The sequence below is a fragment of the Opisthorchis viverrini genome, assembly GCF_000715545.1.
Source record: "Opisthorchis viverrini unplaced genomic scaffold opera_v5_83, whole genome shotgun sequence".
NCBI classification, from domain to species: domain Eukaryota; kingdom Metazoa; phylum Platyhelminthes; class Trematoda; order Opisthorchiida; family Opisthorchiidae; genus Opisthorchis; species Opisthorchis viverrini.
Window position 1 is genome coordinate 143,856 of NW_008751739.1, and position 25,464 is coordinate 169,319.

The 25,464-nt window shown below is 44.2% G+C and overlaps 3 protein-coding genes across 3 annotated transcripts in view; 1 reads left to right on the forward strand and 2 right to left on the reverse strand.

Moving 5' to 3' along the window:
- T265_04790 (hypothetical protein) overlaps nt 1-19,061 on the reverse strand; it is a gene marked incomplete at both ends in the record, with an annotated part of 39,531 nt that extends 20,470 nt beyond the window's left edge. Inside the window, 2 exons of the mRNA XM_009169628.1 lie at nt 5,551-5,603; nt 19,013-19,061. Of these exons, the coding sequence (XP_009167892.1) occupies nt 5,551-5,603; nt 19,013-19,061 (102 nt within the window). The remainder of the gene's footprint in view (nt 1-5,550; nt 5,604-19,012) is intronic.
- Nucleotides 1-23,787, forward strand: part of T265_13603 (hypothetical protein) — a gene marked incomplete at both ends in the record, with an annotated part of 30,818 nt that extends 7,031 nt beyond the window's left edge. The window contains 6 exons of the mRNA XM_009169659.1: nt 3,600-3,978; nt 7,750-8,029; nt 8,280-8,473; nt 10,785-10,988; nt 12,288-12,450; nt 23,584-23,787. Coding sequence (XP_009167923.1) covers nt 3,600-3,978; nt 7,750-8,029; nt 8,280-8,473; nt 10,785-10,988; nt 12,288-12,450; nt 23,584-23,627 — 1,264 coding nt within the window. The remainder of the gene's footprint in view (nt 1-3,599; nt 3,979-7,749; nt 8,030-8,279; nt 8,474-10,784; nt 10,989-12,287; nt 12,451-23,583) is intronic.
- A 342-nt stretch (nt 23,788-24,129) lies between these two features.
- Nucleotides 24,130-25,464, reverse strand: part of T265_04791 (hypothetical protein) — a gene marked incomplete at both ends in the record, with an annotated part of 10,522 nt that continues 9,187 nt past the window's right edge. The window contains one exon of the mRNA XM_009169629.1: nt 24,130-24,277. Coding sequence (XP_009167893.1) covers nt 24,130-24,277 — 148 coding nt within the window. The remainder of the gene's footprint in view (nt 24,278-25,464) is intronic.

A 25,464-nucleotide genomic window follows, 5' to 3' on the forward strand; every position in this document is an offset into this window, starting at 1 on the left:
CGACAAAGGACTACTTACGAAACGGCTGTTGATAATAGCTAACTTTATGATTGTGATTTTGGCCCTAGATCTGGAGGTCATAAACTTTTTCAAGCATTTGCTCCACAGTTTTTCGTATCATGCCACGTGTTGGCTGCTCACAACCTGTCTGCAATAAACCGGAGCCCAGATGAGTGTCTGATAATAAGCCGGAATCTGTAGCCTGGCAGACTAATCTGACTGCCTACCAAACCAAGTGTCATAAACCTCTGTTGGCGGTAGGTTCATCGGGAGGAGGTCATAAACTCTTGACGAGAAATGGTCCTGACAGACCGAGCACTGCGGCATCTTTGCGTCTACATGGCTGAGGTTGATGTGATTTTGGTCGTGCGGCACCCTACACGTAACCGGAATCGTGCGCCCAACTTTCTAGGCAAGATCGTTGAGCACACCAGTAATAAAACACTGTCAGGTGTCTTCGTCGCATCATTCCATTAGCACTGCATCGGCATTTCTTCACTTGTTCCAGTACGTATCCGACTATTACGGGACCTACACAGACATTGTTGGATGGGCAGGCAGTCTCATTTGTTTTTTATCCACACTTTCCGTATACTACCACTGTCCATACTCGTTGGTCGGATACTGGTTTGGTACTGGACGCTAACGCACTAACCTATTCCTTATCCACATTTTTCTATGTTAAGTCGGCACTTTTGCAAGGGGCACAAGTGCATTGACCTTGTTTCTTCTATCGCATCAGCCATCTAAGTGCCAAAATGGGTAGGACCACTGAATGGTTCTTGTGCCTCTTGACCCTTTATTTTAATACCGCGCTATCCAGAGAGACCTCTTTACAATCAGTCAGTTGCAGTGAACCGCGCCGTTTAGGAGCGTAGAGTGCTCACGAAATGTTTCATTCCAAGCCAGTTATTGAGTGACACGTGGCAACTTAAAGAAGGCACATGGTGCGATGTTGAGTTGTGCGCATTGGCACTTATGGGACGGTGATATATCGAGCAATAAGAACATCAAGTGCAGCAGACACAAGTACCCGAAGTTCCACCGAGCATTCGAAATTCCAAACAGGGTAAATTGAGGCGAACAGAACAGGAGGGGATATTGTGTTTCTTGGTTGTATATGTAGTTCACCACTACGTTCCGAATGACTGTCATGCTAACGTAGGATTCATCAACTGGAGGTATAAACGCTAATTTCCGCAAAAAAGTGGGGTTAACTTTATTTATCGACATGTATTTTCAAATACACCTAGTTTGTGACTAGATCTCTCCAGGACAGTGTTAGTTTCTAGTAATTACTCCAAGAAAGAGCTAAACCGTTGCCCGTCTGCCGTGGACAATATTTTCGGACATTGGGGACTCCTTTTCGTCTCCTGGAGAAACTAAACAGTTATTAGACACCTGTCCTGAATGTCAACCTGGATTTTAACCATTTCGAAATACGCTGGTGGTTCAACCAACATTGTACGTATCGGACGAGACGGCTCAGTGGTTGGAGCGCGAATTTACTGACCGAAAGGTCCGTGGTTCGAACGCAACCTCTGCCTCTCGACTTCCACTGTCTAGGTTTGGGCAACCTGGCAGTATCCCAGCCCACGTGCTTCCTTCGGGTGGCATGGCAGCTAGGCACCGAAAGGGCGTTACAGCTGCACAATTATTCATTTACTATCGTATTACGTAGCGGACAAATCTGCTGTCGAAGGATACTGCTCATAAGGTTGATAAAAACCTTTCTACAGCCCACCGGCGGTTTTACCTTTCTTTGGGCTTATCAGGTATGCGCAATCCCCGAGTTTCCGTCACCTTATGTTCTGCTTGAACCCAAATTGGATAGACTTTGCCAATTATTCTCATTCGCACACTAATTTACCTTTGACCGGAGACTGGCGTGAATCCCAACTGAATACTCATTTTTTGATATTCTTCAAATGAATGTGCTGCACCGGGCCGTCTCTTATTTCAGTTAGTACGACATTTGAGAGATCACAGTACGTTTTCATGAAGGAAACTACTCATACGTTTGCCGGAAATTCCTCCACAGCCCACCACTCGGTTTCACCCTTCCAGTGACTCATCACGCAGACCTAATGTCTTACTTGAACCCAAATTGCACGAAATTCCTCAAACAAGAACGTAAAGGAAAGAGATACAGCTGATATTCATGCGAATTCGCCGTGAAAACCAAATTTGTATGCAAATGCGTGTACTAGACGAACTTCGGTCGAGGTTTTCCATGGTCCGCGCATTGTTATACTAGCACCAAGACCAGATTTCTTTGGCATAACTTTGTCAACCTGACTGTGGAACCTTGACCGGCGAGTTTGACCTCATAGTTCTTTTGACTGGCCGATTGCACGCCCTAACACCAGAACATTCCAAACTATAAACATTGTTTTTTTTCTTTCGTAAAAATCCTGGATTGCAGCTTGGGGAGCTAGGAGCTTAGCTGTCGAAAAGGTCCCAATCGTTTTTGTCGTTCAGCTGCTGACTATTACGCTGATTCGCATGTAAATATGATGTTCCACAGAGTGAGATTTGTTGGTGTGTCCTGATAGCACTCGTTTGGTCTTCTACTCATATTGGCTGGAAATTTCCATCATCATCGTTATCAGGCGGTACATAACAACTTCGTAGAATATCTTGGGTATGTGGTTCATTAGTTTTGCTTGTGGACCATTTGGGCGGTTCTTATGGTGGTCGTAAGTGAATCAGTCTAGAGTTGTTGGAGTACCTGCAGAAGTGTAAGTTAATCTCTCAGTCAAAGTGTGGAGGATGCCAATGTACCGAGATGGTACGCAATAGGCGTAGAGCCAACAAATGTACGTCCCGCATAATTGTCATATTGTGTACAAAATCACTTCACGAGACACAAAGTTGTTTTTCGAAGAATTTGCGGAATTCCAATGGTCACTGGTCAACATTACCATAACATCTCCAGGAGAATTTTCATAACAGACAATATTCGGTCGCTGCTCACAAAATCCGATTTGTTCGAACACATTCCATCAGGTAACAGTTTCTCAATATTTTGAGGCAGGCCTCTGGACCGGAGTATGAGTGTACAAGAGTTAAATAAAACCACTTTTCAAGCACAAAAGGTTTTTGACAAAATTCCCCAAAGTTTACATCAGTCTACTTTTTTTCTGGCATGTTTATTCCCCACACTGCATCAACGTTCCGTACAGTATGTTTGGATCCGGATGATTCCTTCCTATCAATAATCTTGTTCATTTTATACTTTGCGTGCACGTCGACGAGAATTGTGGTGTTGGAGCCGCAGTTCTCAGTCCTCGAGTCGTTCTATGTTAGATGGCTTGTTTGTTGATTGCGTCTTGTGAGAAATAGGTCGTAGTATATATCCCTATGGCAGTGAATGTTGTATGAATGTCTTCTAACGGGCATCGTCTTAATCATAACAGATACTCACTTTTGTTCTGATCTAAAGTCCCGTGATGTTATAGGTCCTCAGTCGGTGGGCATTAGTTTAAGATATCACTGCTTTGATTCCTTTAACTATAGTAGCAGTAGGAATGCACATCATTCCATCGTTAGTATTTAACGAATCCGGTGTCCTGTAATCAACCTGTCTATTTGTTTAGATTGAAGGATGAACGTCGCATATGCGCTATCATCGATCGATCGTGTACTTATTTGGAGAACATCGAGGCCCCTCCAGCTGATTTGTGCGTGGCCTATTTATTCAAAGTGGAACATATGTACTACAAATTTGACTATGATTGGGGCAAAAGAGTCGAAGCAGAAGGTCTTGATGCGGTCGGAGTGAATGCCTCGACACCAGTGATTGAACGACTTTGTCAGTACATTTACTCGAATGATCGAACCGATCGCCTTCGGACCAGGGCAATCCTCTGTCACATTTATCATCTGGCTCTCTATGACAACTGGTTCAAGGCTCGTGACTTGATGCTCATGTCCAACCTTCAGATGTCCATTGAACATGCAGATCAGTCAACTATGGTAAGCCAGTGTTGAAACGTTTGATTTTTGACATTGATACAAAAAACCACTAACTTTATCTCTCCGTTCTGCCCTTAAACCTCGCTTTTGCAACGTACTCCGTAGGCCTTCAACCAACTCAGTTCCTATTACTCGTGTTCTCCCAGTCGTGACACTAGGGGTGCCACATAACGCCTCTCCATTACTTTACCATTGCCTTGCATCTGTCTCTTGTTGTGAGCTAACGGCCTCACACAACTGTTATTTGAATAGCCTGAATCACTGAACTGTTTTTATTGCTGTACGTCGTGAAACTTATAAGGGTATATCATTTGCGGTGGTGATTACCAGCTCGTTATACATGGTAGTATTGTGCACATTTTCCCTCTCATGTATTCTGCACCCACTTTTTAATTTCATCATTGCTTACAGCGCTTTAATGAGGAATACTTTTAGTGACACTGAATCGCAGCAGAAAACTTGTTATCGGTTTAAGTCATGCGTGCTGATACTCATACCCCCATTGATATACCGTCTGGAAAACATCAAAGCCTATTATGATCTACCTGGCTTGGTGGATCAAATCTTGTTGGTTGGTGTTCGGGATAAAATACGCCCGCTAACTTTTCGCTGAAATTTCACTGGGAGTGTCACTCGGTATAGCAGAGAATTACGGAGTGGTTTTCGAAAAGATATCTCGGAAGCAAGGCTCACAAGCAGAACTTCCGCAAAGATCGGACCACACCGGTTGTAAGGTTGGAAGACTGAAGATGTATGTGGTTCGAGTTTTGGAGCACGAATTCGAGGTTGAATAAAGTGGATAGCTTACCGGAGATGAAAGACCTTGATGGGCGTTCCTGGTGCTTAGTTTAGTGCAAATTATCTAATGCAATGGGGTAAGTGTAAAAGGAAGATGAGAGGAGTGTTAACGCGAAAAGTTGGGAAGGTATTTCGGCTCGATTACCTGTACACGGTTCCCGCAGTTTCGACTGTCGGTAAGTATCCGTCGGAGATAGGAGTCGAATGATTACCGCAAGCAGTCCCACTCAGCCGGTGAGTAGCGCCGAAGAAAGACAATGAGACGGAATTGGCGATTGGTACGTGAACGAGTAAACAAGCAGTTGTAGACATTCAAGTGTTGGAAGATTGGTAGTTCGGCAGTGACGATGTGTTCGAAGTTGACCTGCAGAGGAGAAACCTGAGAAGTGTCATTGTTCTTGAGTGACTGATGTACTCATCAGAAATATTTGTTAACTTGAAGAACATTTTCAGGTTACCAAAGGGTCCGTTACAAAAATTTGCATTCAGTAAGCCCACATACGAACATCTTTTGAAAACTGACTTCATGTTGTCGAAAAAACTGCGACACACCTTAACGAACCTAGCTACATGGATTTGCTCTGATGACGTATTAGAAGCTCAACTGAAGAACATCGCTGATGTGTAATGGTTATCTGTTCAAATTCCCAATCAAGAATGCGTCTTCAGGACTTTTCGAACAGATGTTAACGACGGTTGAGAAGACTCCAGTCTATTAGGATCTAACATAAAATAGAGCAAGATAGCTCAGTGGTTGGAACGCGAATTACTTACCGGAAGATTTGTGGTTTGAACCTGACCGCTGCATCTCGACTTTCCCTGGGCGACTATAAAATAGAGCAAGATAGCTCAGTGGTTGGAACGCGAATTACTTACCGGAAGATTTGTGGTTTGAACCTGACCGCTGCATCTCGACTTTCTCTGGGCGACTTAGTAGTATCCCAGCCTTCGTGCTTCCTTCAAGTGGTATGGCAGCTACGTACCGAAAGGGTGCTAAGGCTGAACGATGGTTGTGTATTCTTTTTTTGTTATTGTAACACACAATAGATTGAGCGTATAACGTGACAACTTGGCAAGAGGATACTCAAGCACCTGTCGTGTCGCAATAGCCCTAGGCGAGAAATTACTGATCGGAAGGTCCATGATTCTAATCCGACGCAGGCATCTCATCTGCTCCTGTTTAAGTTCGGGTAACTCGACTGTATAGTATGGCAGCTACGTACCGAAAGGGTGCTAAGGCTGAACGATGGTTGTGTATTCTTTTTTTGTTATTGTAACACACAATAGATTGAGCGTATAACGTAACAACTTGGCAAGAGGATACTCAAGCACCTCATCATCATCATCATCATCTCAGCCCTCGTGTTTCCCTCGGGTGGTATGACAGTTAAGGACCGAAAGGATGTTACAGGTAAGCGGCGATTGACTAGTACCACCAAAAGTTCGATCGCGTAACACATCGTTAAGACTTGTCACATGATCAGACCAAGTAAGTCGTCTCAAATCATCTACAAAGTGTCCTGTTGGTTGCCAATATCTATCTGAAGCCTTGTTTTACAACAGGTGGAACAGTTGTAATACGGCTGCGTGACCCGGCACTATACTTTCAAAGGCGATCCTTACGAACCGCGAACTTGCCTTCACCGTGTGACATGCCAACAGACTCATTTACTCAACAGATCTTTAGAGCAGGCCTTGTCCAATTATATGAGATTTACGGTCAAGTGTTCAAACTAATAACCAGGAGATTGCTGGTTCGAGATTCTCTGGAAATTCGAGAGCTACGCACCACTAATGGTTCCCAATAAGGATAGAATAGCTGTACGGCGCTTTTCGGCTTTTCAGCATAGATTGGGTTCACTTACAGGCGAAATCTACATTAAGATGAGATCTTATTTTCCAATCTTTACAGTTGTGTTTTCTTCCTCATCCGGCCGATATGAACTACTCATTTTGACCATCATCATTTTTACCACTGGATATGGGCTGACCTGACGACGCGATACCGAAGCATCAATGTTAGCCATTTTGTGTTCATGATAACGCTGTGGGATTATTCGCTATGTTTAGACACACCTCTTTAATATAAAGGAGAGCAGTGATTCAAAAAAGCAGTCATCACACTGGAGATGAATGCGGTAACTGTTGCTCACAAGTGGGCAATAGACCGACTGCTTCGAAAGAGAATAGGTATTGATGGACAAAGCAAATACAACTGTTTTAATCAGGAATGTCACGCAACAACGAATTTCGGAAAAACAGTCTCTTTAGCGAAACACAATTGTGAATTAGTTTGGCATTGACGGAAAACCGTGTCCCAGCTGCATGACCTTGACGGTATACTCAGTTGGGATTCACCTTAGTCCTGTCAGCACCAAATTATTTTGCAAATGAGTGTATTTCGCCAGCCCCTTAACATTTGGTGTCTAGGTAAAACATAATTTTGACGGAAACTTGGGAACTATGTCCACTTGGTGAAGGTAAAACCTGTGGTTGAGTGTCTAATTGAGTAGAGCATTGTTCCTTTGAACGGTGCGAAACAGGTATCCCGGCCTAGGGTACTGAATTAGCGAAGCACTTAAGGCTTACATAGGTGAGATGATGGTACATCTCCGGATTGTACTGTGAGCCAGCCACCATATGCCAAGATTTAAAAACGAAACTAGAGTGATCCGTTGTTCGGGGCATCCATCATCAACGTCAAAATTCACAAGTACTGAGGGTAACGGTATGGGTATTTCACTAGCAATTAACAAACTGTGAGATAATCACGTCCAAAGGTTCCCAACGCAACTTTGGAGGATACATGCATTGGTTCAGTGGTAGTAATTATTTCCATTCCTTTGACACTTTACGCCTTCTATAATTGCCCAGATGCCTATTGGTTCAAGATAATTCCCTTTGATCGTCTGAACGTTCTATGTACATCGTCTAGACTTTGGAAGCTAAAGAGCATCACTCATTCTATCCTAGATTCTGTACAATCGAGCCTTGGTTCAACTCGGTTTAGCAGCTTTCCGTCAAGGTTTTATCCGCGAGACGCACAACGCACTGGCAGACCTCGTGGGTTCAGGAAGAATCAGAGAACTACTTGCCCAAGGCCTTCATACACAGACACGCTACGAACGCACTCCTGAGGAAGAGAAACGCGAACAAGCCTTACAAGTTCCCTATCATATGTACATAAACACAGAGCTGTTGGAATGCGTGTACCACGTGTCGGCGATGTTGCTGGAAATCCCCAATCTGGCAGGTTAGTTCCTAAATCCTAGTGTCCCTAGCGGTCGTCATTTGCCTCTTCGTGAATAAGTTGTTGAATCCCTAACATTAGCGAAAACAGCGCCCTTAGGATTATGTTGCCCTCCTACTGGTCTATCCCAGTCTTACAATGCTAACCACTATGCACTTTTCTGGATTGGTATTCTTTGCCCCAGGTGTTCTTTGAAGCAGATGAATATCAATTGCCTGGATACATCACTTGCCTTCTGCACCCTGTTCTTTAGCCCATGAAACTGACTTGCGGTGGCGTCCAATCAGCAAACCCTTCCACTTAGCCCTACGTGTTCACGATCGCGCTACACTTGTTGGTCCTCCCGAAACCCCTCGTGATCACGTTTTGGCCGCCGCCAAAGCCATGCGTTACGGAAATTGGAAGGCATGCACACAACATATTATCAACCCGAAGATGGATGCGAAGGTAACGTTTACTATCCTGGTTTCTGTCGCTTATTTGAAAAAACACAGTAGTTTTGGCGGTCATCAGAGAACTCTGAACCTTGACGAAGTCGGCTGTTAAATGCCACATCACTAATGAATTTTCATGTAGCATACGCTTAAGCTGAATCAAACTGTATTCAGACCTTTTGGTTGCGTCTGTTGAACTGGTAGGTAGTTGATACCGTCTTGTGAACTACCTCGTCCATTCTATACTAAGCATATGTGGTTTACCACTCAATCTCCAGGATTTTGTTTGCGCGTCTCTGGAGGCTGACTGTTGATAACGTTCTGGTCTTTGTAGGTCATTCTCGAGCGGGGATGGAGAATTACACTAGTTAATGACATTATCAAGTCTTCATATCGGTACATGTCAGTTTCAGGTATATTCTTAACTGAACGGCAGGTTTAGAAACAGGTTTTTATTCCCTACGGTCGTCATTGGAGAGCCCAGTGGTCTTTGTTTAAGGTTGTGCTTGATTAACCCTTAAGAATAGCCGTTAAACCACTTGTACAGCATAATTTGAGATAATGAATTATGGCGGCCACATTCAACGTTTTCTCTGCTAAATTTATACTCCAGCTGTACGCACATGTGCCATACAGGTACAAGTCAAAGCGTTTGTCCTCCAGGAGAAAGCGAAATTTATGCCGGTCCCGAGAATGCGCTTGTTTCGGAGATACTATGTCTCCCCTACTGCTCTATTAGAAATTGTCTAACTCGGACGGATTGTTTGATTGTGAATAGTCCATTCTTTGATGTCGGAAACTTTGTCTATGAATCGTGTGTTGGAGCTCCTGAAAACTGATCTAAATGGTTGTCTCTAATTGATACATTTGAGTCAGTAAACGTGAACTGTTTTCTACAACGGCAGTGGTTGATGATTGCAGGGGAACACTAATTCATATAAAATTGTTAACGAATGAAGTCAAAAGGGACCCATCAAGCTACAGTATAAACCATTGTAACCGTGCCCATCTTTTCAGTAACGAATGTTCTAAGGATGCTTTCAGGTGTAACATTTTTCCCAGTTGGTCAACTATAAATAGGGGCCTTCTGTTCAACTTTTCTCCATCTCACAGTTAGCTCATTGGTTCTTAATCTGTCTAAGCTGACCGAAATCGTCCCATCCTTCGACCTGCACTTTGCATCCACAAAGTGTAAGGTCATGCTCCTGAACATAACTCTTGCAACTCATGGAGAAGCACTCGAGGTTGTAGAGCGTTTTACGTATCTTAGAAGTTGTCTTAGTTCCGACTATTGTGTGGTAAATGAGGTCGATGAACGAATCTGCAATGCTCGGTTAATGTTTATTAGTTTGAGATGCTTATGGCGTAAGGTGGTATATCCATGAATCTACCGGGCAGTTTTTTCGTGTGGCTGTGAGACTTAACTTGTTTGAGCAGCGAAACTGCGGCGTCTTTATGTCTTCGACAGTCGCTGCCTCAAGAACATGGCTCGTGTAGGTTGGTGTCGGAGAATCCGTAAAGAGGCAATTAGAAATAGTTTTCAGTTGTGCGACGGGAACTTCCATCAAAAACTGTCTTCAGCACCAGAAGCTGCTTTAGTTAGGCCATGAATTGCGCATGCCGAACCATCGTTTGCCGATGATAGTGCCCAATTCAGAGTGGCGGAACAGAGAGGTGGCCAATCCTTGACCTGGAAGAGGAGTATGAAAGGAATCGCGGAACGTTTAGGTGCTGGCGGTGCTATTCGCCTTCCAGGATAAGGTCGGGGTGATCCCCACTGCGCCTGGTTGGAGACGCTGCAAGATATGGCTTCTAATCGATGTCACTGGCATTCTTGTTGCCAGTGTTTAACCAGATCGCCTGAATGAGTGCCTGAAGTTGTAAGTACCTTGGAATGATTGTAGTAAGCTAGCACCAAGCCCCTTCCCCGCCCACTTTTATTCTTTCCTTCACAATAAGGTTTTCAAATAAATGGCAGCGAAAAGTCAGTATTGAACACTGACTTCATGCTTTCGGTAAGATGGTGTTGCCCATCATGAGGTTTTGTCTTTGGCCAGTCCTCTGAATAAATGACTAAGGCTAATTTCGATATGAACCTGTTGCCTATCTGTGTTAGCCCCACTACGTGGTCTTCTCGCTGCCTTATGTGGTCGAGCACACTGGGCGAGGCTTTTCTGCTCCTCATCCGTGAATAACTCTGAGAATTGCATCACCCTTGAGCGTTACGAGAGTTCACACGGTTGAATATTCTTCCGCATAAGTGTCTTGCCGTAGCATCTTTCATTTACAGACAGTTTGTTCTCTTGTTTTATCCCTATTCGCAGATCTGGGACAGCTTCTTCCATTCTACTCGCGTCAAAGCATTGTTAGAAACGAAAATTAAAGAAGAGTCGCTCCGCAGTTTTCTGTTCACTTACAGTGCAATCCACGATTCCATCAGCCTCGACCGATTGGCCCAATACTTTGAGCTACCAAAATCCCAGGTCTATTCCATCATTAGCAAGATGATCATCAATCAAGAACTGGCAGTGAGTCTTGGGTTGCTTTTCCTGACCAGTAATCACCGGTCTAGTTAGCTAATACACTGCGGTTTCTAATTGTCTGCCCAGTCAACCCTATCAACCACGAAACTCTAGCCTGTCTTCGTGTATGCTGAAAGCAGTGTCTTATGGTGTTCTTCCATTCCCCATTTTTCTTTGTATTTAACCACAGAACATTCGATAAAAGCTGCATAGAACGTTGAGCGTTGAATACCATAGTGTCTACTTTCGAGCGATGGCTTTTCGTTGTTTTCAAAATCAGTGGAATCTCATCACTGGCCATGGGTTTATTTATTTTGTTTTACTAAACCTTCAATCACGTTTGCACTTCCAGCTGTTTTGCTTTCTTAGTCCTGGAACAGTGTAGATTGTTTTTCCTTTTACGCTTAAATTGGCAGGCTTTCACTAAATTGTTGCAATCCATGTTGTGTGTGGCATCCCAGCTTATCTATATAGTTTCTTAACAGATGTATTTACATGACTAGCTGGTACGTTGCGTATGTTGCAGGCTGTCTTGCGTTTGAGGTCTAGCTTTCCGTTGGCTAATCCAACTTAGTACTGAGTCATTCCTAGATTCCTCTCCTGACAACTTCCAACAAACGTCTTGACATGAAAAAATGTCCCCATCACCAAATTCATATTGTTTCTTGGGTCGTATGGAGACATCCAGTCGTATGGTTTGACGCGATGATCCCTGTACCAGTCTTCAGAAGAATTACTGTCATTGCATTACTACTGACAACATGCGTCTTACACAGAGACACCCTTCCTTATTGGATACAGATTTTTATAGTTTATCCCATCTGTGTGAATTACCTTACTGAACAAAGTGGCCGACTAACTAAAAGCATCCTATTTGATCAACCTATTGTTCTGAAGCCGTCAAATAAATAGTAATAATCGTCCAGCTGTAACGCCCGTTCAGTGCCTGGCCCCGAGGGAAGCACGAGGGCTAACATACTGCCAAGTTGCTCGAACCTAGACAGGAGTAGTCAGGATGCAGAATTTAGGTTTGAACCAAATCCCTTCCTTTCAGTAAATTGACGCCTTAACCACTGACCTATCTCGAGCCCAGTGGTTATTACTGGGTAATACAGGTTTCTTTGGAGAGAGTAGTGCACAATACATCCTTTTTCTCCATTGTTCTTCATTCGAACAATGCGTGGTCATGAACAGTAATCGGCCGACCAACCTAGTTAACTTAACTATGGTTCTCTCTAGCTTATTCGTTGCGTTTACAACCTTCTTGTTTGATCAACGTTGGCTCATTTTTGTCGATATTTGTAGGCCTCTTTGGAAGTGCCCAGCGATTTCCTGATCATGCACAAAACAGAACGCTCGCGACTGCAAACACTCGCACTTCAGTTGAGTGACAAAATTAACAGCGTTGTGGACATGAACGAAAAATTGATTGAGAGTCGTGGTGGTGGTGGTCTTCTTGGATCAAAAAGTAAGTCTTTTGCTTGCCTATCCTGCCTCCTTATCTGAGTGACTGTAAAGAGACGGTCACCCACATGGTGTCAGCTGCTGCGAATTAAGCTGCAGTGCGACACAGATGTCGCACGTGTACTGTATGATGTTTTCTGCCATCGCATTGGTCTCCATGTCCTTACGAACTTCCACCAATTTTTGCATATCTGTGCAATATCTTAACTTAGGACCTTCCTACTTAAGATGGGTTGTCAAAGGCTATACTGGCCAAGAGGCTTTAGGCGCATGTCCAAATACTCTCCTGGTGTAGTAACGGTAATTTCCTCAGCTTAGTTCTCGGTCTGAGCCTCCCAAGCTAGCGTTCACGTCAAAACAACCACCAAAGGTGCACAAGGTCTATTAATGCCGAAGACGAAGTCAAGAACAGTTGTACAGCGCTTCGTATATATAGCGTAAGCGGTTATAACTTTCTGGAAGTTCTGACGCGTTCTGGATGCGCCATTGGCGACCGGTATTTGGCCAATACTGGGTCATGATTGGCTGTTGGGTCCAGATTGTTGACAAATCAGATCTCGTCTTGATGCCGGACCGGCAAGCGTCCCGAATTCTGGGCCAACCTCGTGCGGGCCAGGCTTATCGGCCGTAGTAGCGCCCAAAGACGTGCGGTATAGCGGGATCCGTGTGGATTCCCGCCTAACACCTGGAAAGTGAACAAACCTCTCATTTCTGGTTAGATTGGTGCGGCACCACGTTTTCGTGCCTTCAAGAAATTCTTCATCTAACTTTTGGCCTAACTTCCTGCTTTCCGCCGTTAGACGCCCTCCAAATGTTCACGATAATGTTCATGTCCTGCCTACGAGCCTGTTAGTGCTCTGGCTGTAACGTAATCAATTTGCTCATCAGAAGGTGACAAGCACCAACGATTGTCTACAATCGTCCATCGTTGAAAACATCATTTCCCCATGGACTGACCTCTTCCCCGAGGTCAATTTCCGTAGATTCTTCCGGCTGGTCCCTCTACGTAGGGGAAACACCATCATTATTCATGTCACTAGTAGTTTGTCGCTCATTCTGCGTTCATTGACTTAATATCGGTCAAAGAAAACTGCTCTCAGCAGTCCATTATCCCTTCCGGCAAACATAATGCACGTTAAACTTTTCCGTTCTATGTTTCCCAGTCCAGTTAGTTTAGCAACGAAAATGTTCGCCTTGCACCTGTCCAGCATCTCCAACTAGCTGGACTTAGTGAGTTTACCGAGTGAGGATTTCAATCACTATGTAGGAGTGGATCCGTCGCTTAGCTGGGTTTTCCTTTGTGGGACCATTTGAAGCTCAAGAGTATGCGGCACCGCGCATTCTGACACCACTTTTTGTGTCCAGTAACGGACAAGGAACGATTGCATCAGTGATACATTTACGTGGCGGTTTCTGTTCTACCTAGTTAGTAATCGATAGAATTATGGATTTACCAATGATCGCTCACGTTCGGACGCCACAAATAATCGTTGTACACGAGTGAAGATTTGGACTTTAGGAAGTGGAACTTTAGGAAGAATGTACACAAATAACTCCGTTGTTGGATAAATTTAAAAAACCAACACCGGCGGCTCTGGTCAACACGCAACAGTCGAACTATTGAGGATGGTTAGTCTATAGTTAACATCATCTCGTCGTGCTCCAAACCTTGACCAACCACGTTCAGCTCGTATGTCTCCATTCCTTACTTGGTTGATCGATAATCTAAGTGGTCCTAAGGAATGCCGTCTTTCTTGTCTAGGCTTTCTACTGGCCTCATATCTGCTTATCAACATTAATATTTTATAGTAAATGATAGTATTGGGCTTCGAACCGCTCCACCATAAAGGTTTCCCAGCAGAAATTATACGTAAATTCTAAACGTTTTCGTGGAGCCCGTCTCTCAACGAGAGGCTTTTAAGCTACTGGGGAACATATCCGTTTTGACTTCTGTTCTTGCAATTTGTCCTTCGCATTCAACTCAGATGTCGTAACTCATATAAACCATTACTTTCCACAGGTTCTCAGGCATATCAAGGACGTAAGTCAACTGCTTCTTCCCAATTTTACTCAGAACATGCTCGTTTCAGTTTTTAGAAAAGTTGAAGTTCCGTTTGTTTTACGTCTTCAGTGTTGGTGGTTTGATAGCCTAAATTTGAATAAATTTAGCTGACATCAGACACTTGACGAAGCTTGCGCTTTTGATTGTTGTGAACGTGCACTCTTCCACACCCTAATTCTCCGAAATGTTCCAGCACACTAGCATGCCTGCTGGTAGATGACCCTATCAGTGTTTTCATTTGAGTCAAACGGTAAATTTGACATTTAGTGTCTCACTTTTACCCTGATTCTACTCCCTCAACCCGTAGGACGCACATTTGCGCTATCCGGCGCAATGAATCGTTTCTGAAGGTATGTGATGCCATACATTTTGTCCGTTCACTCGGGTCAGGGTCGTTGCGTCACCACCGCGGCACACATCACACATTCATTTCCGGTGGCCGTTTGTTTTCTCGCACAGCAGTGTGCCTTGTGCCCCCGGTCGTCCTTTTTATATTTGTGTCATACATAACCTCTTACGCGTGCGTTTGTGTGTGAAGGATGTTTCCGTTCTTTTTACCTCGTCACCCATTATATAGCATCACTTTTGTGTAGACCTATTGAAGAAGTTGCGTCCACTCACTAGGCATACCAACTAATTTGGGATTGATCATTGCAAATGAGTGTTGCAACTTTCCCATGTTTCCTTGTTTTTTTTATGATGACATGCTCTTCTCGTGCGTTCATTCATGCTCTTAGTCTTCTATGTGACATACCTTTTCGCCCATTTGCCCAACAGCCATTGACTCCAGGCAATGTTGTTTTCCTTTTTCAATACTGATTTTGCAAGTGATTCAGCTCCTTTTTGGCATTCACTGGTATCCCCCAATTATTCAGTAGCTCTTCGCTGCGTGTGGTAACTTCACGCAATCAACTTTTTATTTTAATAGAGATTTCACTGTGCAAGTGAAAGCCGGGAAGCACGGTATAGCTCTTCCATCCTTGTTGGCACATTAGTATTTGGGATGATTCAAACCCACAAACTCTAAGCTACTAGTTGAAGGCTATGTGCCAAGTTAATCACACTGCCGGTCAGTCACTCGTGGTCAAATGATATAGTACTCAACTAGTAGCCGGAAGGTTGCGGGTTCGAATCTGTCTACAGCTTTGTGGGCTGCCTACCAACTAGGACGAAACAGCTGTGTGGTTCTTGGCTACTCGTCATTGCTTAACTTTACTTACGGGATGAACTATCTATCGAAATTTCGAAATCTTATACTTTCATCATTCATAGAATGTAGGTCATCCCAACTAGTTAACCTTAGGACAACCGCGAGGTCGAAAATGAGTACATTTCAAACTACCCCGGCCTCTATTCTCTTTGAGGTGCCCTATTGTTTCTCCAAGATCTTGTAGCCCATAACAAATAATGATGCTACGACTGTACTGGCAAAATCCAACACCATCCTAGCTGTTGTAGTTTCTCCCATCTGCGTAGCACGTCTCAAATGATTTCATGCCCGTCCACTAATGGATACACCTGATCTCCGACCAATGTTGACCTTGTTGTTTTTTCGGGGACCCAAGGTGGGAGGGAGTGCTAGCTGGGATTTTTATACCAAGAGTTGTTTAACTTTCAAATCAGAAGAATACGTTTTAGCGTAATTACTCGATGAATTTTGAACCAACAGACCATTCATAATGAATTAAGTCTTGCTACATAAGCCGAAACGATCACATGGAAAGTTACTTAGGTTGCCAGAACAAAACTATTGAAATCTGTCACTTGTTTAAGAGAGACGTTTTCGCGTCTTGGTAATTCCAACCCATTTTGGCAGACAAAATGCGAGAATGTCTCTCAACGGTGTATTAAGTATTACGTTCCTTCAGCTGTAACACCCTTTCGGTGCCTAACTGCCATGTCACACGAAAGAGGCACGATGACTGGGATACTGCCAGGTTGCCCAAGCCTAGAGGGGAAGTCGAGCGGCAGAGGTATTACACTGTAGAGTGGGATCGCCACAAGTCGTATCCGATTTGAGCATCACCAACTTCTTGATGAGTTATTGTGTTTTCAGGTAAACAAAACGGATTTTTCGTTAGTTGATTGTTGCAGATATCCTCCACACCCTCGTAAGCCAGTGGTTAGCTCATGCTGAGCGCGAGTTACCATTTGGAGCATTGTTTCCTCGGCCTTTTGTCTTCTTTTTTTTCTGAGCGGGTGACTGAATGATACACTAGCGCTTGTTATGCTCTGAAGCAATTTTGCCGGTACTGTGCACGAGTCACTTCACGCCGGCGTTTCCCGTTTTCTTGATTACCCGGTAATGAACTATGTACCGATTCTGACTGGACACTCATGTAACTATACTCTCCATTCGTTCAATCAAGCCAAATTGCTCATCTCTGGCACGCTTTCGATGCATGGCTGTCACATAACTTGAAGGGAGCATGAGAATGAGAATGCTGCTAGACTGCAGTATTCTAACATTTCACATTAGAACATGTCTGCTGCCGAAAACCACCCTTACTTATAGTCTGTCTGTTTCCCTTCTCGAACTCTACACCATTACTTTCTAGCTATACCGGGTCCCGGCTAAGGAGGATTCGTTAAGGAAAGGTCAGAAAGTCAAATAAATAGGGTTGCGCCTAAATATGAAAGTTCGGAAGCGCTTCATCGTCGTCATTGTCAGCGAAGCTATTGCTTCACCGCCATACATCCATGAAAGTTTTAAGGTCGTGCATCATCCTCCCGGTTCACTTTTGTGGCACAGGGTCAATAGGGTAAGACGGTCAATGCGATCCGATTGGATACTCGTTGTGGTGTAGTACAATAAGAGGCAACACCGTTTAAGCGTGCAGTAAACGTGCTTTCTCAACAGTTGCAAGATTCTCGCGAATGCATCGGTGATCAGTGATGCTTCCTGAGCATAGTTTTAGTATATCCCACCTTTTGCGATTAACTGAACATCCATCCCTTTCAAAAAATTGAAAACCCGGTTTTCGTTTCCTGCATCAGGTCAACTAGGATTGAGATTGAGGTAGTGTAGACAACCATGCGGCTGTATTGGTGAGTGTTGTTGTGGGGTTGGCTGTTGTGTAGATGTGCGACCGGGCACCTGCATGTAATCGTTCCATGACTTAGCTGAGGGGATTTTTTGTGGGGATGTCGGCACATCCGTCCCAAATCTGAAATGGAAACCTAAATGATGGATAAAAAGAATGCCTTTGTGAAGCCTTCATATGCTATATCGGTATACCATTGAGGGGAATTTTCTAAACTGCGTGATCATGCTTTGAGCAAAAGTGCACCGGATGCTTGGTGAGAATTTATAGACTATTGATGGTTGTTCAGACCCTCCGAGGATTTGGACAGTCATAAACGACGCTGACGCTCTGACTCAACCCGAGCTAAATTCACGAAGGAATGAAGCGCATAGAGCAACATGCTTTCTGTATTCGTGTTAAAAGATTATATTACATTTCACCGAACACCGGGTTTCGGGAAGGCGGCATCACAGTGCTCCGTCCGTCCTACAGTATATTTTGCCGTAACCAACAGCTGTCTGTTAAAAATGGAAACAAAAACACCGAACCTAAGGTGATTGACACCGTCATGCGCACATAAGTGTCGAGTTGGATCTGTGCTGTACACTTCAGCTGCCTGACTTTGTCGTCGTTCGTATTTCGGAACATTGGTTGGCTCGCAGTGCGGACCCTGGTAAAAATGTACGGTGTAATATGGTATTGCTTGTGCTTCCTACACAGCCTCACCGTAAATGGGGCGAAAGCCTAAAAGCGAAAAGACCTGATCAGACTTCTCCCAGAGACTTAAATATCCGTGTATTTCTTCGGAATCATACTACCCGTTCTGGATACCCTTCAGGCGTGCTATAATTCTATCGCTTGTAAAGTTACTGTCTATGCTCTCAGGGATTCATTTGCCTTTTCACAGTTGAATTTTCGGTAGTGAGGAGTCAGGCTCAATTTCATTTCAATTCAACTGCTATAATCCGTGTACCATAGGCACTTTGGTTCCTAGCTGCTACAGTTTCGCCAGAAAACGCTCAATTTCATTTCAATTCAACTGCTATAATCCGTGTACCATAGGCACTTTGGTTCCTAGCTGCTACAGTTTCGATCACCAGAAAACGGGAGAGTATGTGACATGCAGCCAAGTCTTGAAGGCTACTTAGGGAAATATGAAAAATAGCTTTATAGGGGTTTTGTACACTTCGATAACTACAGAATTTCTTATTTTTATATCCAATTTCCTAAAATTTATGTACCTTCATAGGCCAGAGGTTGTTTTAGTACTGTATCTAGAATGGTAACCGTACAGACCAGATTAAGCCATCCAATTCAATCTCTATGCTTTTCTTATTAAGGCCTTATTGTAATTAATTGATGTTCCCGCTCCAGTGCCTTATTGTAGGAAAGTCTCATCAACACAAAATACACAACAGCTTTATTGCAAACAAGTGAGTGCAAAAATTGCAGGGGGTATCACGGTGTTTAAAGCGTACTTTTGAACTGCAATCCAAGCTGTCCGACCAGCGTTGGGCCAGGAGTCATCGTTGTCTGCCGTTGCTGATTTAATTAAATGCTTGAACGTCCAATCAGCTGCTGACTTTTCTGGCCCAGATGTTTGACGGCTTCCCTACCGTGTTACTGGTTGAGTTTGAGCATCTCAATTGGTTGCGGGCATTCTGGGCTTATTTTCAGGAATATGACCTTCCTCACCGGCTTCGTAATGTTCCTCCGCAAAATTCTTCAGCCGACCCGACACGTCCCCAAAAGAGATATGAAAACAACTCGGTTTTGTGGTTTAAATTCTCCAAATGGATTTTAACTGTAATGTGCCACTTGAATCGCTATGCACCCCATCTCCTCCCCATTACGTCCTGCTTTCACATCAAGTCATCTCTAATCCCTTCTGGATACAGTTCAGGTTTGCTATCAATCCGTTCTAAGAATTCTTTCTCAAGAAAATACATAGGACGGAGATCTAAAGATCTGGCAAAAGGGTTCGCTAGACTTTTTTCTCATTATTTCCTTTTCATAATCATCCATGAAGTCACAGCTGTCTCCGAAAGCTTTTCTGAAAGCGTATTTTTAGAGTTGCGACCGTACTGTTGCCCGATGATTGTATTTGAGCAAGATGCTCGGTGGCGTAACGGGGACAGTAAGCGACTGAGACTGGTCCCCGGGACTATCTTTATCCCCTCCGGAAACTGGGTGAGGGGCTTGAGTTTGCCCACTGGTTCTCCTATCTCTGATAGAAGTCTATGCATGCACTGTCAGGGCACGAGCAGCGCTTGGCGACTTGTCATTTATAGCATCAAGGTAGAACTTCATTGAAGTTTTTAACGGGTCCAATCGTTTAATCGTCGATGTTAGGTAGCTCTCCATGCTGCGATCCCATGCCGATCTAATTTGTAAGTGCGTCTATCTTATTGATATTCCAAGGTGTAGGCACCTGTTGCTAATCATTCTCCATAGGGACATAAGGCTGTCTATGCCCACCCCACCCTCTCTTTCTCCACTCTTCACTAGAGCAGTCTCCGCATGATCATATGGCAATTAGATGCCAGTCGATGATGATTATATCCGAATGACAACGGACATACTTTCCAGTCTCTTCTGGCGCTCAGACATGTTCTCTTTATTGATGTTTCCCACTTAAGCCATTATTCGACCCCACTGGGGACCACTCTACGAAAAACGGCACCCCCTCTCAATCGCAATCTTTCGCCTCGGTTGTTTGGGTATAAAATACTGACATTTTTAATCCAAGCCGTTCTTATGGTGTGCGATTTCCCCTCGGCAAAAAGGACGGAACACCAGTGCCGTTTCGTCTAAGTTGAGAACATATTCTGTCGGATAGTCTAGACGGACGTCGGCTGTTTTATGCCATTCAAATGCGACATGAAGTTGGAGAGCTTTTTATGCGGCTCCTGTCTATATTTCTACGCGTTTTTCTCGGTCCCAACCGTTATTCATCCACAAAAGAAACTTCCACTTTGATTACCGATGTACTTTTTATTCTCGCTATCATGCTGATTCAGTTTTCATCTGCTCACGTATGTCCAAGCTTCCGTAAAGCTCTTACTTCTCAGCGTCACTTGACGTATTCGACATCCTTCTGACTTGGTGTGAAACATTCGTCCTTGGCCAGTTTTTATTTCGAACATTCATCTGTCACATGAACGAGTATTTCTGCATTGTGTTTACGTACGTCTCTCCTTTCTCACGTGCACTATTCAATTCACCAAGTTTTCCCAGTTACTTTTGTTTCATTCATGTATCACACTGCGACGGATGACCGTCTGCCAAATGAATGGATTTGTGATTATCTGTGATCGAGACTCGCGCGAAATACTCCTGTGCGAAGTTGTACAAATGCGCATTCTTTTTCGAATGGTTTGGACAGAAGTTGGTTATACCCTCTGGATACCTACTTCACATTGCCTCTTATTTGCTGAGCTTGTGCATAGTTAAAATACCTAAATTAACGACTGTCGATCTGCAAGCATGTCACTGGTGTGTTGATTTCTCATTTTTGAGCGACGTCTTGACGCGTAACAGGGATAATATATAACCTTGCAGCCATGAGTCTAATGTATTTGGTGCCTGCTTTCGGGATGTTACTTTGGCCACAGCGAATGCTGTTTTTATACTTCAAGTTCACAAATGCAGATGTCTATATACGTGGGTTCATTAGCTCTAATCGGCTTGATCTGTATATTCCACCTTACATCATGGTTTCCCTGCTTTATTCTATCATGTTTGGTAGGAAACTAAAGTATGCACCCCATCTCCCTATTTCGTTTAAAACGTGCATGTATCCTCAAGGTTCGAACCGCACCACTGCAGCCTTCGGTGAACCGTTCCCTCGTATCCTTGATTGTAGCCGTGAGAGCAACAAGGGCGGGGTATATCAGCACCTGACCTAACGGGCACTTTCTTTGCCGCATTTATTTCTGTGCGCTTATAGGCGTTCGTACATTACGATCGACGCTGGAGCAATATTCACCTGAACTCAGGTGGCACCGATCAGCCAGTGAAATCATATGGGCATGTCCCCTTTGCTCTTTAGTCTTGCTCTAAATTGATTGTTCTACCGGCCCCTCACTCAAAAATGGATGCTTTCAGACTTCACTTCTTTTGTGTGTAATTTTGTAAATAATGCATGAAAGCCGGGCGATCAGAATTCACTTCTGTGTGTAACCTCATTTCTAGAGCATCATCAGGATCCCCATTCACGTCCGACATCACCAAAGTACAATTGATGTAATCTGATATCGGTGTCACCCATTCACATCCCTACGCTTTCAGGATGATCCCTAAATCACCCATGATTAGCTACCGTTTTCGGACTAAACGGTTCAAGCGCCATGTTGTTGATATTTTGAAATAAAAGTTTTACCCACCTGCGCAAGGTTTGCCTCGAGTTGAAATTTGAAAAGAAAAGAGGCGAACCTGAAATCTGCCTTGTGTTGAAAGTCAATCATTTTCTGTTCTCGCCGCGTCCGGTCAGGAGGTAACTGACCGTAGCGCTTTCCCAACGAAACAATGCGTAAAGGAGTATTCGGTAACCAGTCAGAATAAACAGAGTAGCAAATAGGGCTTGTCGGTTTATAGTGCTTTGGATATGAGAAGCGCATGCCAAACAGTCGTCTGTCTGAAAAATATACACCAATAAAGCGTATATGTACGCATACGGCACATTCTTCAAAACATGTGCACTGACACCGTTAAACTGCGAAGCGCCGTCACCCGATTACACAGTTACGATTGGGCAAACTCAATCAGTGGTACAACTTTCACCCTGGAGCTACAGCGGAGCATGTGCTTCATACTCAATTCGACGTGTACGGTTAACAGTGGGATCGGAATTAGACTGTGCCTTATCGTCGATGGTCGTGTTAACCGCCTAAATTGGGCGTGAACTTACTGACCGGAAGGTCCCAACCTCTGCCTCTCAACTGCTGCTGTCCAGGTTTGGGCAACCTTGCAATAACTCGCTCCTCGTGCTTCCTTCTCGCTGTACGGCAGCTAGACACCGAAAGGATTGTAGCTAAACGATGAGACTGTTCGAACACTCGATCAACAAAATGTATCATGGTATAATTAATAATCTTGGAGACTGTTCATGGTCTACACAGCTTTCGGCCGCACTATATTCCACAGTCAGTGGACATAAATCCTACAGCTGCGCTACACGCCTTTGGTTGCTGCGGACCTGAAGAATAGCCAGTAGGTCATCTCTGTAGAATCTTGTTGCCAGGTCCTGTGTTAACCGTCGTTGCGTGCCAAGCCTTTGTTACGCAACCAGTTGTGTTCGCTGGGTGTGAAGCGGTTGGCTCCACCCAAGTGCCATCCACTGCCGACTAGTTTCAACCATACAGTAGGGGAAATACAGTCTCGTTTACTGAACAATAACTGTACTTGTAAAATTCAGTGACTAGGCGATAGGTCTGCGAAATATAGGGCTATTACATTTGTAAATTAGGCAGTGTTTCTATGGATGATGCTGAAAAGTCAAAGTATCCACCACACTCACTGAATGGCAATAACTAAATCCTGAATATTATGGTGACTGCTTATGTTGAACCATCGTAGGTTGTTGGTGAGGGTTACTGCTTTGGGTTAGGTAACAGCAATTTCGCATTATCCCTCATTCGTTTCACATATTCCGTCTACAAATGAACGTACAGGTCCAAAGCTTCAAAACGGCTCGTTGACACCCACGTGTGCGTATGAGTTCACACATCCGAAGTCATGGATTTATTGTGACCTTTTTTGGTGCTCTCAGGTTCAAAGTTAGGCAACCATCACTGCGCCCCTTCCCTACTAATGAAATCCTCTTCCGGATGAACCAATTTTTATCTCTTTGGTATAATCGTTCGGTTTTAATTAACAATCTATCGGGTGTTTGTTTACTTTGTTGTGCATGAATAACCGTTGTAAACCATCTTCCGCGAGGCTATGCAGATGATAACTTTCCTTCGAGATATGGCTGCCAATCGCCACCGTCCCCATAACTGTTTTTTCAACTGTTCGATCCTTATTTCTCTCGTCATTCCGGTTTCAGCTCGTCGCCAAGGCCTACGTTACACAATGACGAAATTCAACTAGAATTCCCCATTATTCTGGGCTATGGTGAACCGTTTGCTATATTCCAGATAACGTGGACTTATCTGGCGCCGCGTGCGTTTTTTGTCCCATGTAGACCTTCGATTGTATCCGTTGACTGCTTTTATCGAGTGCTTTACACAGAGCATTGGTAAATACACGATGTGTATGAGTCTGGTTTTTATCGCATGGGTGAGGAGCTATTTTTTTACTACTTTGTCGGATGACCGAAGCACGAAAAATTAATCAATTTTTTGATCATTCACTACTAATTTCGGTCGGCAGAATAAAGGCTACTCGCCGTATTATCGTGAGTCTAACCTACAGCCTAAACCCCGGGCCACTCTTGCCCTCACCCCTGTGGGTAATTTCTTGTAGGTGGTCTTCAATCAGCCGCTGCAGCGATTTATGCTTAGTAGGAACTAGCAGTTAGCAATCGCAGTGTGTAATGTGTATGCAACGGTTGACTGGTGTTCATTCAATCAAGTGGCACAGTATTAGGAATTCACTGATAGTCTGTTGACCGTTCCGCTCTTTTCGACGCATACGCCGCTGGATTTTGTGAATACTTTTGAGTGTGTGCAGTGCTCTCCGAAAGGTTCTCTACATGGTGTGGTGTCCAACGAGGACGCCCACTCTCGTCCAACTTCAGCCTGTTAACAAAACAAATGATAGAGGTTGCCCGAAACCCGGATGATATCGCTGAGGACCTTTATCAGGGATACCAGGGCATTGTCATTTTCCCAAGGAAAGGAGCGCGGGCGTTATTCAAAATTCTGACCTGGGTCGTCTCATCACTTTGCACTTGGTGGTACGCACCCTCATTGTGCGACCTCATGCTCCACACCGTACACTGAACACTACTTGCAATCCAAGAAGAGGTACCGTAGGTTGTGGAAAACTTCAAATAGCTCAGAAGCTGTGAGGATGGTTACAGCTCGGTGGTTACAGCGCCAGCATGCGGACCTTTCGGTCTGTGTTCAGATCCAACCTCAACATCTCGACTGTTCCTGTCTGGACTTGGGAAGCCCTCGCATCTTCGGGTGGCATGGCAGCTAGGCACAGAGTGGGTGTTACAGGTAAACGACCTTTATTGTCTTGTTTTGTTTCGTAATGTGACAGACGAATTTGGTCCATACGCCTTCAGAGCCGGAATCAAGTTTCTGGTGAACTTCCTCTTTTAAAATCTTGGCTAGTTTGCGACAGTCACCACCCGAATTTGGGATTTACATGTTTTCGAAATTCGAGGAACGATGGACTTTGGCCTTCTAGAGTTAGGTGTTCAAGTAAACAGATTTCACCTTAGCAGGCGACGGAATGCGCTGTACAAAGGGTCACACCCTAGAAGGGACATCTCACGTGAGAATAGTTGTCATTCCCCCTGTCTCTTGTCAAAATAGGGAATCGTAAACACTAATCCTGATACCATCGACCCTGCTCTCCATACATACCTTGCCAAACAAATCTCGTAATTATTGTGATGTAACGGAAAGTTTGACTGGGTGACCTTGACCGAGAAATTCGCTGTTATAGTAGGTAAAACGAGTAATTGTGAAAGGATTCGAGTGTCGTTCACCCGATTCCGGTTACATAACTGAGGTGATGGTGGAACCGTCGCGTACTCTGTTTTCACAATAGACCGAATTCCGCTTATCCATGTGTCTGGTACAGTTTCTGTGTAAACCAGGGGACAGCTACTTAGTGAAGAACGCGCAAGGTTCCGGTCACGAAGAGACTGGACCTTATCGTGGTGTGGCGGTTTGTGTACCTCGGCGACCCATTGAGCTATACCGGGGGGTGTCCGCGCGACACTCACAGAGTCTCTCATACCAGGTTGGTC